We start from the raw sequence: 12,661 nt of genomic DNA, 5'->3' as shown, positions 1-12,661 counted from the left end.
CTGTCTCTCTCTCTCTCCTTCACTTCTTCTCCAATGAATCTATGACCCAGCCCTGTTGGGAGGCTTGGCACCATCACCACCGCCGTCGTTGGCCAAGCGGTTGCTTTTATTATTGGCGTGGAATAATTTTCACATTCCGCTATGCATAATACAACGGGGACAGGGCACACACAGGCAGTCGCAGTGTATCGGTGACGACAACGACGACGACGACGATGCTGGTGGCCATCAATTCCGAGACCCCTGCAGTGACCCTGCACACGTATAATGGGATCCCCTTCCTCGATCGCCTGCTCACTCGCTCGCCGATGGTGGTGGTGGTGGTGCCAAACCAGCGCATCACCGCACCGTCACCATCGATGTCCCGCACTCAGAGAGAGAGAGAGAGAGAGAGAGGCGCACGGGCACAGAGACATCTACTATATTCGATCTACACGCAATTTATTTTGTTGTGAGTCGCAGTCCATAAATTATTCAATATTTTCACTCCATTAGAAGCAGAACTTCAATCCCGTGTTCCCGGTGTCCCATTTGGCGTCAGTTTCGCCCCAGGGCAGTCCCAGGCCTACCAACGGACGGGGGGGAGGGAGCAGCAGCATCCATTGCCATCACCGGTCATTGCGGTCGGTGGAAAATGGAGCGGGAATGGGGGAGGTGTACGGTGTTGGTGCCGAGTCTCAATCAACGGATCGCGCGATTGTACGTTTATGATGAGAGGAATCGGTTTTAATGTGTTTTTTTTCTCTCTCTCTCTCTCTCTCTCTCTCTCTCTCTCTCTCTCTCTCTTTCTTTCTTTGTCTCTTTTTGTTTCACAAATTTGCATTGATGGCTTACTGGTGTTTTTGGGCCATTGAGGTCCAGTTGGCCATTTTAAAGTGTCAAAATGGCACACGAAAAAATCCGGCCGGAAAACACACTGCCACTGCCACTTCACGCATTTTTCACTTTTCAGCCAATCGGTGATTTCCTTCCGGTGTTTGGAGCGGGCCTCGTTGCATCTGCATCACTAAACGCCGAATTCGACGGCCGGAAGTGACATTTTTTGTCATTCTGGTGCGCTTTTTTCATTTTTCTGGCGCCTCCATCAGTGCATGAGAAGCTTTGCGTGTCTCCATTTGGTAGCACAGAATTCAAAAATCGAAAGCAAAACGCACTCAACCGACGAGTGAAGTCTTCGTCGTATTACTTTTATTATTTTTATGCGTTGATAAACGCAGCTTCTGCTCAAGCGTTAATTGTCCTCGGTGACGTTATCGATGACAGAGAGTTTGTCATTCCCTCCCCTAATCTCCCTGGACCAAAAGGAAATAAAACAAAAAGACGAAAGTGAAGTCAGTAGCGTAACTCGCGCATTATGCTTCGGGGAAGAGCATGAGCGCTTTGTTGCGTTGATTATGCGTTGAAGGCATAGATACCACAGCATAAATGACCTTAACATAATGATTCGATTACACTCCATACTCATTTTTCCATAAACTTTATTCGATCAAGAGGGAGAGAGCGAGAGAGAGAGCAAAACGAAATGTACAACAGGAGAGCGTTTGGCGTTCACTTTGATTTCTGAATAATTCCCAAGACCCCCTGACCCGCCACCGGATCAATCTTTGGGCGAGATGCTATCACTCTTGCCCCGGTTGTACGCCCGCGACCCACTCAGCATCCGGTCGATCTTGTCGATGAAGCTTTGCTTCGATTTACGCTTCGCCGTCAGCACCTCACGGCACAGCTCGAGGAACGCATCGGCCACCGGAAAGACGTGTTCGGCGGCCGAAATTTCACAGAACTTGCATTCGAAATCCTTCGCCAGTATGTCACCCTCTTCCGTGCTGACCTGGCGCAGGTGCACCATGTCGACCTTGTTGGCAACGAGCGCGACCGGCGTATCACTCGGGAGCTCCTCTTTCGCCCGCCGGATGTAGTTAAACGAGTCGCGATCGGTGATCGAGTAAACGAGTAGCAGTCCGTCCGCCCACTGTACCGATTCCGAGCCGGCCGTCAGGTTGAGGGCTTCCGCATTTTCTTCGACCTACAATGAAGACAAAGAGACGCATCAGAGAGTGAAAATACATTTATTGTGGCCACAATGGGGGGTCTCGATTTGGAAGCATCGGGAATAATTTAGAACTGCTGCTCATGCTGCTGCTGCTTTTCCAACGTTTCCGGTTCGCTTTGATCGACCGGAATCGACAGGGACTGCTCGGGAGTTTTGTCCTCCGCTGGCGGTGCACTTGGAGTGACATTCGCCCGGCCACAACAATCGAAGGCTGTCAGCGGCGTCGACATCAGGTGCTGCTGCTGTTGCTGCTGCTGGTAGTTGGTCAACACGGAAGCATCCGATCCGGCAATCGTCTTCGTTGTGCGCTGAAACGTTCCATCCGGCAGCGCGCAGTTGTTCGTCTCTCGCACCGAAAAGGTGGCCTGTCCCCGGGGCGGTAACATTAAGCTCCTCACAAACTGTTCCACCGTCGTGGGACCCATTTGATGTTGCTTTTCCGTCGTGTGTCCTGCTCGGTGTGCTGCTTCCTTTGCCATCGACCATGAATCAGTGTTCCGGGACGATCCAGGAAGAGTTGGGCGCCGATCGGCGCTCAGCGTTCTCGCACGTTGGTTGACTTGTTTCTTCTCCTTCTCGACCACATCCTGCAGTTCGGCCAACAGTTCGCTAGCGTTCGCTATTTCACGCCAGCTCGATGGTACGACGAAGGATGGATGTGACTCCGCCGTTACACCGCTGGTCAGGTGATCCGTTACATGACCGCTGTCAATTATACTCTCACCACGAGCTGGGAGTTGCAGGTTACCGGTGGTGGTGCCCGGTTTGGAAATTGTTGACGCTGCCAGAGGAGTGAAGGAGTGTCTGGCGGCTGCAGCGCTTGTAACGGTGGGCACCTGGTACCTGGCCTTGGATGGTGCCGTTGTTGGACGCCGTTCACAACGGAACGAAGGCGTGCCAACGGTTGCTCCACGAACGGACGGTTCTGGTTGAGATTCCTGGGATTCAATAAATTGCAGCAGCTCGCGCAGGTGGTCGTGGATTGGTGTCAGCGACTGTTGGAGCGCTCGTTCACTCGTTAAACCGCCACTGGCGACGCCACCATCATCGATTGCTTGCAGCAGGGTGCTCGCGAGGCTCATTAGCGTTCCGATCAAACCGCGCACTAATTGTTCGTTCGATGGTACGTCCGATTGTAGCCGGATAGCCGGTCCACCACCGGTGGCTTTTGGATTCCACTGCGAGTTTTGCGCCATTTCCTGGAGTGTTCACTAGGCGCCTGTCCAAGAAGCGTACAACCGGGCGCGCCAATGCTTACTGCGATCCTATGCTCCACTCGTCGCGAATCGCCGCTGTGCACGTCATGGCATGCTTAAGGGCTGCGAAGAGCGAAGTGTAAAAGGGTGTAGTCGAGCGATGGTTACTATCCGCTTACCTTTGGACAGGTGTCCCAGATCTCGCACAGGACCGCCTCACCGTCGACCATGATTTCGTACTTGTGTCGATTTTCTGCTCTCCCCAAGGAGGGTGGGGGGGGAATTAAGGTTTCGGAGGATTGAGTTCGAACCCACCACCCATGATGTGGATCGTGCAGGATGCAGCAATAAACCGAGAAGAAGATGGAATGTTTGCTTGTTGGGTTAGCGAAATACGGACTGGAATGCTACTGGGCATGATGGCCCTCGCCTTACCTGCCTGGTGGTCGTACTCGCCGATGTATCGTTTGGTAAGGAACCGGACTGTTAGCGCTGTGGGAGAGAAAGAGATAGAGAGGGAGATGTGTGAATAAGTCAGCTTATCCGATGTGCTGCAGTGCATCATAACAGAATTCAACGTTATTTACACTTTTCCAATAAATACAGGAAATCAACTATTTGATAAGCATCAAGTAAGAGCTAGAACTGCCCATCCGGATAGTAAGTAAGCAAATACGCTCAACAGATGCATGTTGCATCGCCTTCATTGAATTTGCTGCCACATTTCTATGAAAAAGTATGTTACGGTGCTTTGTATCGTTATGATATCAATGTGAATATACGATCTTCAATCAATAAAACTATCGAAGCATGGTAAATCCTATGTCTATACACGGTCATAAATCAATTTTCGGCCTTGGGAACTATGCTAAATAAATCAGCAAATGAAAAAATATGCTGTGTTTGATTTGTTTCACTCCCCTTTCAATGTCTTTTTAAAACGTGTTTTTGTTTATTCCGCGATACTATTAAAAGGATCATCAAAATATATAGCATTCAAAACGAAACAATGAACAAAAACGTTGAAGTTGAAAACATAAATCAAATTGAGAAATTATACAGTCCAATAGTACTTAGTTTATAAAAGTTTAAATACTATTAGTGGCTTTTTTTACGAACTACATGCATTATTTTCGTTTTCTCCACAATATTTCTAATTTTTCCAGTTTACTTTAACAAATTATACATTTTAGTTACTTTGCACTCTAAATCAAACAGTAGACCTCTTCTATTCATAAGCTTAATTAATTCAAACTAACATCAGTATCAATAATTGCAATAATGAAGTAATATTTAATATTCATTCGACTAATTAAAAATCATTCTACGACCCTGGATGAATAAATTAACATGCTTCACTTTTCATCTGTGATTCCGCAATCACTGACATCCTTAACCTTAACATCTCATCCTGGTGTGCATTCATTAAACTAATAGACATTTTATCGACCACGTTGGCGATCTTCCCAGCTCCAATACTGAGTAAATCTCGTTCACCGTAGATGCGTTCACTAATTGCAACACCGCCGTCCGACAAATGCGAACTAAATTCTCATAACCATCCGTGTACTGAAAGCATCGCATCGGAAGTGAGGTGCAGCAGTCAGCGTGAGTCTTCCGCCTCGTGTTGGTCTCAAGGTCTCAAGAATCGTCCCGAAACACCATGGAAGGAGGGACTCAGCTGCAAAGCGCCGACCGAAGAAAGAACTACTCGCAAACCAACGAACCAACAGACACAGACCCACCTGGATTCTTGATGCCAAGTCCGCCGGCCTTCGAGCGGTTCCGCGAAAGCTCTACCCACAGACAATCCAAACAGCGCAGTGAAGCATAATTCAATGAGCCAATTACTGGCACCACCGGGCCCGCCACCGGAGGCCAGGACGATGGAGAGCTGGAAATGGCCACACTGAGACCGCAGTCCCAGCGGCCGTCGGAACCGGTACACCGATGTTCCGTGGTTCCGTTGCTTAAGGCTGGCCATAAAGCAATTCGGTGTGATTTGTTTGTCTTGCCTTGGGTTGGGTTCCCCACAAACCCCTGATTGAATTGCGCTTCGGCGTCGATTCCCGGACTTCCCGGGAGTCCGGAGTTTCATGCGAAGCGCCACAGACTCGTGCCGCAGATGGCCATTTTTTGTTCGCTGCATCGTATTTTGTTGAGCAGTCACAGTCTCCATCCATCATCATCTCGCGAGTGGCATCGACCTCGCGCAATCGATGCCTCAGGCTGAGCTTGAAGAAGAGTCCGAAAAAATCGAACAAATCGAAGTGAAAAACCATAAAGTTGGTAGCCATCGCGGTGACGGGGCGTTTAGGTTGTTCACATTTTTAACTGCCAGGCACAAAACACTTTAAAAAAAACGAAAACTAACCACCGTGGCAAGGGGTTGAAAGAGGTGGCGAAACCGGTGATAAATTCCCCCCTATGATGATGTCAACCAAATGCTTCGTTTCGAAATCACATCGCATCTCGTTTGTCCGAAATTAAAATTGCGTCGCTCCGTCGCGTCGGGCCAGTGGTTCAAGCGAATTCCACCTTTAAATTCAACGTCCACGATCGTGGATTAAACCATTTCCTGTTGATTATCTTGGTGTTTTCTCACCTCCCATGGAATGACGTGCCGAAACGAAGCGAAATGAAGGGAAAACAAGTTGAATAAACCTGCACACGCTCAAGCTGCTCCCTGGCCTCGGTCGCCAACAGCAGCTTCCCGAAGCATTAAATTAATAACTCCGAACGTCGAGCGGTCCGCAGCTGTCGATCGCATTCGTCATCGCACGTCGGACGGAACAGGGAACGGTAGCGTCACCTCTGATCCATTTAACACCCCACCCTGGTCGCTCCCCTTTCATCCCCTTTCTGGTGGAAACTTTGTCGACGGCCGACGGTTTGACGGTCGACGATCGTTGGCCAGACATTTATGAGTTCAGGCAACACAGTGGCACTCGGCGTCGCCGTCCCTTGGTCGTCATCGCTTCTCGCCTTCGTTATAAGCAATTCGCATCCTCATCAATCCTTCACAGCATAGTTTAATGGTCGTTTTATAGTGTGGAAATGTCTAGTGTTTTTACTCTGCCCGACCCAATACCCATTATCATTTTCACTTTTCTCTTTCTCTTTCTATCGCTCTCTGGTGCCAGTTGGAAAAATTTACGACTCCCGGTTCGGCTTCGATGTTGTTCTCACTGTAAAAAAGGAGCTATGACCAGCAGCGTGTTATGTTCCTTCAACCGAAGCACATTGACACACGAGAGGGTTGAGCAGAACCTGATCGAGAGAGATCGAAAAGAGCGAAAGAGACCCATTTCATGGCTTTCAGTTCATGGGAGGTGCATTAAAAAATGGGGCCCAACAATGCTGTTCCGGAACCATCGGTATCTGGTGAACATATTGCCCAGCATCCCTCTTGTAGCCCGGTATAAAGCATCAGCATCAACAACGACGACGACGACGAGGACGTTAATAAACAGATGATTTACCATCTGGAATCGTAAACCATCGACCATCGTTCGCTCGATGCGCTGGATGGCAGGTTAATAAACTTGTAAACCTGCTGTAACTGGCGTGGAAAATGGAGTTTATAAAACTTCGGGTCTCGACCCGCTCGATGGCTCGTAATTGGCTGTCAAATGGTTGAATGCGGGAAATGTGGAAATTGTGCTAATGCGCTTCTGTCTGCGGGGATTGTCTGTAGAAGCGGCAAGCCATTGTTATTCGACTTGTTGCGCCTGTTGCACTGATAGCACACTGAATACTGTGGACGGGATGGGATGGGATGGGAGCTAAAATTAGTCCAACGGCAACACCGCAACAACACCGAGACGTGCGAGACGAAACGTTCGCGTTCATGTTCGGGTGGGCCAAGTATTTTTGGATAACAAAACGTCGTCGGAGAAGTCCAGTGCTGGTGGTCGGTGCAGGCCGTAGTTAGCGGCTGAACATGATGGCCAGACTGGTGTGGTCGATGATTGAAGGGACCCCTGGGGGAGGCAGCAGCCGCGGATGCAATGTGCAAAAAACGAACGGTTCTGTCTTGTGCCTGTTTTTGTCTCGCGCTCGAGAGCGGTCTAGCATTCCACGGAGGGAGAAGAAGGAACGACTATTTGTTGTCTTTTCGCACCGCCAACGAAAGATTCGCATTCCATACCCAATGGTCGGCTCGGAAGGTCGAGGAAAGTGAAGTCCCGGTGCGCACACCCGGGATTGACAGACAGAAATTCGTCATCTTCCCTGGCGTGGCGATGGTGTAGGTGAGCAGTGGCACCATAGGGATCATCATTCGCGTAAGCGTGACAGACAAGACAAGACAAGCGGGGAGGGGCTAACAAGCCAGCAGCCGTGCTCCGTGCTCCATGCTAGACAACCGTAATTGACGGGACCGTAAGGGAAGGATCCTGAGAAACGTTCGAGCATCGGATGGCGGGGCGGTGTTGCGCGATGACAGGTGAATGATAGACTAATTTTGTGACTCTTGAGCGCAGAGAGCACCAAAACCACCGGCGACCACGGGTCCAGTGACACCCCAGTGACGCAAAGGCGGCGCTGGTTTTGTGCGTAGTCTGTGCGCAATCTTTACGCCGTGATCGGTGATGACGGTGACGGTGGACCGGGGATTAATAGGAAATAAATTATTACTCGCTGGTTTACGTGAGCACAGTGCACATCAGCGAGAGTAGCATTGGCGGGATTTGATCGTCTATCCGAAGTAGGAGTAAATGATCATTCATCAGGGAGTGTAATTTTAGATTCTGTTTTGATTCGCAGCTTAGTCGTAATAGTTTCAACAGTTGCTCATGATCGTAAAGGAGGCAGGAGACGTGATCATATTTATGCAGTTATTAAAGAGCAACAACTTGTTACAGGAAAAAGGCATTTGGCCAATTGGGTTCATCCATACGCTTTTACATCAGATGGTGTAATTCGTTTATTGCCTCATTTTATCGAAAGCCATTGTGCTGGTTTTCCGTTATATGGCAATTGGATAAGGCGAAACAACTGTAGATTCGTCGGCGTGAAAATGTAAATCTGTTTTTCCGTTTGTCTTGGTAAACTTTAGTTGCTAGGTGTGTTTCTTCATTACTTTTACGCGAAAATAAAATCGTACGAAGAAGATGCGCATTGGACAGTTTACTAGGAGTTGAGCCGGTACATTACTTTCCATATAAATATTAAGAGAAAGAGACGCTGAAGGAAGAAACAAAGAATGTCTTTAATGTTTCCTTAAAGCGAAGATAGAAAGCGAATTGTTGGTGGTGACTAGAAGAGAGAGATAGAATTATCAGGATACCAAAAAAACCGGTTATGCGATGCATTAATTGAGTCCAGATTATACTGTGTGCACGGCAGCTTATGAATGGTAAGCTGCTCTATGAATTAACGAAACCAGTTGCATATGTTAATAGAGAATATCCTATCGATATTACTCCATTTGACTGAAGTCCAAAATACGAGCAGAATAACAATAACGGATAATTTTAATCTTATTTTTCAACATGATCGTACCTATTGTTTATTTTTGATTGCATCAATTACGTTTTCATCTGGTTGCGAGCGACCTTTGAATTACTTATTCAAACAATTGAGATTGTCTCTGATTTATCTTTGATTCAATCGCTTTGGAGGATGATTAATTGATTCATCATTCATGAATATGTATCTCAAATTCTCACAGAGAGAAGGGATCTTATTCCTGCTTGGACAATACTCGTGCTGTTGCGTTTAGTAGTTATGTATTGAAATACAAACAACCTGAAGATCATGCTAACTTTCATGATTGCTCTGCTTTCTTCATTAATTTCGCAAAAATCTAGGTAATATTACGATGGCATTGGCTCGCCAAGATATTTGTCCATTCTTTTAGTTGAAATTACGCCTGGTTGAAGCTTTACAGCGACATCCTGACAGGTTAAGCGTTACAAAAACATTTACATAAAAAAATGTGTAACATTCCGAATAATGAAAAACACTTGGCACACTATCACGATTTCTCCTAAATCCATTGTTGGCCTTATGCCCACTCAGCCGGTCAGCCAGCTAGCCAACAATTCGTCTATTATAAGAACGAACATCCCATCAATCTTCTCCCAGACAAACTTTAGCACCTGCAAACTCATAAACATGTAAGCGTTGTGCGCTGCACTTTTGATAATCTCAATTATGAACAATGCAAATAATAATATCATAAGCATTTAAAAAGAATCCAACGAGTTTTTTGGCATTGTTTCCCTCACCTCCATTCCTGCCATCAGCTCGAAGAGTGCAAAAAAAACCGATATTAAAATGTTACCTCAAACCGGGAACACGGTCACGATTGTCGGTTGTCGGTTTGCCAACAAGCGTGTAAACATTGCGGAGTTAATAACAGTCGGATCCACGAGGCTCGTGCTGATTGAATCCGCGATCCGCAAAAGTCAGCAAATCCACCGTTGGTCACACCAACGCCAAACCAACAATCCCAACAACAACAACAACGATAACGGAAAAGCAAAAACAAAACAAAAAAAAACTCTCCGGATCCAAACCCGTCAGAAATGTAATAAAGCCATGGCAGCATAGGTCCGTGGGACGGTGGCCACAGTGGCGTGGGACAGTGTGTACGATGCACACAAACACACTCAGACAAAGCGACAGGGATGCAACATAGTATGGCCCCACGGAGGGGGCCCACATGTGTTAACATGGTCCGTACCGCAAACATCGAGAAACTAACGCCGCGCGCGAACTCACCGCTTTTGCCGACACCGGGCGCCCCGATGACGGCCACCTTGATTTCCGCCAAATAGGACTTTTTCCTCCTAATGCCCCGGGTGGTCATGGTGCAGGTGGTGTTGGTGACGGTGTTGTTGGTGGCCAGGAACTGAGGTTGAGCTGCGTTAACGCGGTAAACCCGGTGGCTTTGGTTGGTTTGGTCCCTTTTTGTTTTTGGTGGGATTTTTGCGGGAAAGCGGAGTGGAGCAGGACGATACCGCTCCACGGATTCTCACCGTGTCCACAATTGCCGCACTAAACCGACCCACCGACCGACCGACCGAGAGATCGAATGAGCGCGTTTGTGGCTTTCACGGCAGCAGGAGCAGGAGCCGGTGTGCCACCGGCAACAATCACCGTTTGTTTAATGAAGCATTAAATGTATTAACCTCGCCATGTAAACACAGACGCACCGGTGGGCGGACAGACTGGGCGCGCACGGTGGCCCTCACACTGCTCCACCAAAAACTTCGTCGCTCCGGGTGTTGTCGGATCGCGGGGAAATCCGGCCGAATCCTTCCGGGACGGCACACGCGAAACACTATCACACGCCAGCACGCACACAGTCACACGGCCGGGCAATCCGGTGGCACACAATTTATTTTTCAACTTTATTTCCCGTACCCGCGCACCCGCGGTCGATTCTCTACTCACTCACTCACTCACTTCACACCCGCTCCTGGTCTGTTTGAAGCTGGCTCACACTGGCTGGCACATTGAGGCTGGCTGGTCGAGGTTCGCGGTTTAGCGAGGTGGCGATAGTGGCGGTAATGGTGGCTACGGTGGAGCGAAAGCCTCGATTTTCACATCACCGCGCATTGTGGGCATGAAAATTTAATTGTTTTACACTCATCGGCATGCCGGAAGTGGGCGACAACACACGCGCTAGCACCACCAAACTTCACCGCGTCGGTTCTGGGACATCGCGAGGAACTGAGGAATGGAGCACACGGAGGGGAGCCCGAGGAAGCTCGGCTCGCAAATAAACTGACCGGAAAATAACCATTCGCGGTCCGTTGGCCTCACGGATCGGTTTATCGGCACCAGTCGGGGCTGAAGGGAGAACACTTAACCGGATTTGAGCATAAAATGTTATGTTCACGCTGCTGCTGTTCGTTCAACGCGGGCGATTGCACCACCTGTCTCTGTCGGTCCTCCAATTAGTAGTAGCCGAGAGTTAGTGTCAACATTGAAACACCCGGACACCCGGGGCCAGCGAGAGTGCGCGATCCACGGATCCACGGGCACGGATTTGCGCACGATCACGCGCACGATCGCGCCGCAACTGCTCGCATCGCGTTCGCTCTGGCAGGACAGAAGATGGAAAAACACTACCACCACTACCTCTACTACTACAACTGTTACTACTACTAGCGGTGCACTCGCTGCTCGGTAAAGTCTTTCGGCGCACCAGGAACGCATCCGATCGTTCGTTCGTTTTGTTCTGATCACGCGAACACTCTGAGTGCGCACTACTGTGCGTTGTGGCCACAATATTCTGTTAGCAAAATGAAATGAAATCAAAGGAATCCTTCATGGCAATCGGTATGCCACGTCCGTCCGATTGTTCCTCCGATTGATTGTCCGAACCGCCGACGAGCGATATGATTTATTTGCGACGCGTCACATAAATGTCACAAATTCGTGTGAACAAGGCAGCAGCGAGACAGTTTATTAAAGAAAACAAGAAAAAAAACAGAGGGAATTTGATCAACAGACGAGATCGTGGGGGTGATCTCGCACCGGTAGAAACATTTAAAATCACATTTCCGCCACACTGGCTCTAATCTAATCTCGCCAGTGTGTTGGCCTTTTGTTTGGTTCTTACCAACCAGACGCCACGGTTCCATCGCACGGTGTCTTTACCGGAATGTGTGCCTGTGTGAGACAACGGGAAAAAAGGCATGGTGGAAAATTCATGGCAATCACCGGTGGTAATCACGGCCACAACAACAACCACCGTGGCACACGCAGCACCACCATCATAGCGATCGTGATCGCGCGTTGCGTTGGAAAGTGGAAAAACTAAAAATAATTCCCTTCTGCAGCCGCCTCCTTGCCCACAGGCCGTTTCCAAGCCGAGGCCAGTGCAATTTTGATGAGGATCTCAAGAAACGGAGAGAGAGAGAGAGAGAGCTGAGCGTGCGAGGTGAAGGATCTTTGAAGCAACAAACACGCGCGCGCGCCCTCGTAGCCTGGCCCGTTGTTCAAGTGGTTTGGTGGTGGCCACGACGTTTGACGCTGATGATAAACAGCCGACGGTACGGAACGCATCTCAAGGGTAAGATGCGTGGCCGATCCGTGCGCTGGACCTTGCGAGCTGGTCAGTCATTATCTGCTGCTGCTGCTGCTGCTGCCAAGATGGAGGACTTCTCGAAAGGATGAATTGAATCCCGGAGCGGCATGTTGGGAGGGGTTGGAAAATCATTTCCCCCGTCTCATACGGACGAGTGTTGTAGATGTGTTTATATCGCGATTGAGCGCACCGTATGGGCGAGCGACTCAAGAAACCTTGACGCATTTGTTCGCCGTCGCTCGCGGCCGTCGACGTCGAGCGCGTGCAGTATAGCGTGGAGCGCCTTGGAGCTGAAATGACTGCGCGATTACGGCCATATCGCTAATGCTGACTGTTTACATGGCGTGTACCCTGGCGGAATGGTTT

General features: G+C 49.0%; 1 protein-coding gene across 1 annotated transcript; it reads right to left on the bottom strand.

The window, feature by feature from the left end:
• Positions 1–1,460: 1,460 nt before the first annotated feature.
• LOC126577716 (ras-like protein family member 11B) lies at positions 1,461–11,272 on the bottom strand. The gene is made up of 4 exons (XM_050239560.1): positions 9,979–11,272; positions 3,685–3,741; positions 3,429–3,502; positions 1,461–2,026 (listed from the first exon to the last, which is right to left on the bottom strand). The coding sequence occupies exons 1-4, from the start codon at positions 10,064–10,066 to the stop codon at positions 1,598–1,600; spliced, it is 648 nt and encodes a 215-aa protein (XP_050095517.1). The 5' UTR covers positions 10,067–11,272; the 3' UTR covers positions 1,461–1,597.
• Between the last annotated feature and the right edge of the window lie 1,389 nt (positions 11,273–12,661).

This window comes from Anopheles aquasalis, chromosome 3 (assembly GCF_943734665.1).
Source record: "Anopheles aquasalis chromosome 3, idAnoAquaMG_Q_19, whole genome shotgun sequence".
Taxonomy (NCBI): Eukaryota; Metazoa; Arthropoda; class Insecta; order Diptera; family Culicidae; genus Anopheles; species Anopheles aquasalis.
This window is presented reverse-complemented; position numbering and strand designations above follow the sequence as displayed.

Bases quoted from the DNA above. Each gene is read 5' to 3' on its own strand.
- LOC126577716 (XM_050239560.1), bottom strand. From the start codon at position 10,066: ATGACCACCCGGGGCATTAGGAGGAAAAAGTCCTATTTGGCGGAAATC. The intron at 3,742-9,978 runs GTGAGTTCGCGC...TCTCTCCCACAG, and splicing joins GCCCGGTGTCGGCAAAAGCG to CGCTAACAGTCCGGTTCCTT. The intron at 2,027-3,428 runs GTAAGCGGATAG...TCTTCATTGTAG, and splicing joins TCTGGGACACCTGTCCAAAG to GTCGAAGAAAATGCGGAAGC.